The sequence below is a fragment of the Sinocyclocheilus rhinocerous genome, unplaced genomic scaffold, assembly GCF_001515625.1.
Source record: "Sinocyclocheilus rhinocerous isolate Xijiao unplaced genomic scaffold, SAMN03320098_v1.1 scaffold47991, whole genome shotgun sequence".
NCBI lineage: Eukaryota > Metazoa > Chordata > Actinopteri > Cypriniformes > Cyprinidae > Sinocyclocheilus > Sinocyclocheilus rhinocerous.
In genome coordinates, this window is record NW_015661847.1 from 1 (window position 1) to 1,734 (window position 1,734).

Genomic DNA, 1,734 nt, shown 5'->3' on the forward strand with positions numbered 1-1,734 from the left:
AAAAAAAGACTATGGGTGATTTTTAGACTATGATCTCTCCTGTGACAAACAGTTTTAGCTCAGCTTTGCTCAGATTCAGAGAAAAAATTGTGTGGAAAGTATTAGCAAATAAATCAAAACTCACTTAAAATAAATATAAATATATACATTTTGTCAGTTTCAGTCTTGGTGTAGTTTTTGTTTTGCATTTGTATATTCCCTCCAAAAGCTAAATGAAACAAAACAAAACAAAAAACACCAAAACAAACAAAACAAAAAACAATACAAAACAACATAAAACACAAAACAAAACACCAACCCAAACAAAAAAACAACACACAAAACCATACAAAAACACAAAACAAAACAAATACCTGATCCTGGAATGTGGCTCCACCAAAAGCCCACACACATGCGAACACAAAGTATGTCTCATAGATTTCCCGTGGAGTGTCTGCCGGAATGTTCTCCGGAGTTACCAGACAATCCAACAAGGAGCACAGAGTCTGAGAAAAAGAGAGACATCAGTAAAGATTTGAAAACCACAGTATAGGCCTGTATGAATGAGTGTATCTGTGTGAATGGTACACCTGAACCATGCTGTTCTCAGTAATAGGAATGATCGTCTTAAAGGAGCTTCTCATTTTTTCAATACAGCGAGGGATGTATTTGTCAAACAGAATGGTCAGGTGTGCTCTCTCAGTTTGTCTCTCCCTCCGATCAATCCAACTCGTAACATATCTATAGACATTGAAGAAAAAAAGGCTGTACAACTAAGCCTAATCCATCACAAATATGAACCACTATGAATTAGATGGTGTAATTTGCACAGAAAGTGAATTTCTCACAGGTTCCAGCTAAGCTCCTGAGGATTGATGTACAGGATGCCAGCTCGGGACACGGTGGCAGGCGTGGCATGTTTCAAGTGGCTGATCTCAAACAGTAGTCTCATCGAGGGGGTGAGTGGGATACGTTCATTATTAGCCAGAGTAAGAACCTGCACAGAGATGCACAACATAACTACATCATTGCCAATATTCATAATTCCCTGTTTGCTGCAAGTGGAGTGTTTAAATGTGTCAAAATGCAATTTTAGTGCTTTGATTAATCAGCTGGATGCAAATGTCCTCATAAAAACATGCACAAACTGTGTGGGCTACCTTGTTGTCATCCATGACAGTGTTGAGAGACTCAATCCACATGGGGTCAATGTCTCCATCCAGAACAATCCACTTTGGCCCCCGAGTAAGAGTTGGGGTCAATGTCTCCATCCAGAACAATCCACTTTGGCCCCGAGTGAGAGTTACTGGCTTGATCCCGCATGAAATGTGACAATCAATAAACCTCATGAAGAGATTTACAATCTCAAAGTCTTACCGGGGAGAATGGATCTCATGTCTAAACTGTAAGTTATGTACTGTGAATTGGACAGGATCAGCTCTACAAAACATTGGATGCTGATGTACCATCTTTCCATTCCCGAGTGGCTGGATGAAAGAATCCAAACAGTTCATCATTGCTTATAGCTTTTGGGTTCAGATCATTCCAGAAAGGCATCTTTCCCATGTTGAAGTAGGTTTTGTGAAGAGTTTTCAGGATCTGTTTAGAGATTTTTTGTGATTATTGCACACTTTAAATTTACTAACTTTCTATTTTAATTTTTGCAAAAAAAAATTTTTGGTTGTTATAGATCAGATAATGTGAACAATACAAAATTCATATTTTAAATTAATATTATATATAATATATGTATGA

General features: G+C 37.7%; 1 protein-coding gene across 1 annotated transcript; it reads right to left on the minus strand.

Moving 5' to 3' along the window:
* Window positions 1-353: 353 nt before the first annotated feature.
* Window positions 354-1,204, minus strand: LOC107726511 (dynein heavy chain 11, axonemal-like; the record flags this gene model as incomplete). Its single annotated transcript, XM_016536123.1, has 4 exons — window positions 1,140-1,204; window positions 828-976; window positions 576-720; window positions 354-485 (listed from the first exon to the last, which is right to left on the minus strand). Coding segments are annotated over exons 1-4 (468 nt in total), but the record flags the coding sequence as incomplete, so codon positions are not given.
* Window positions 1,205-1,734: the final 530 nt, after the last annotated feature.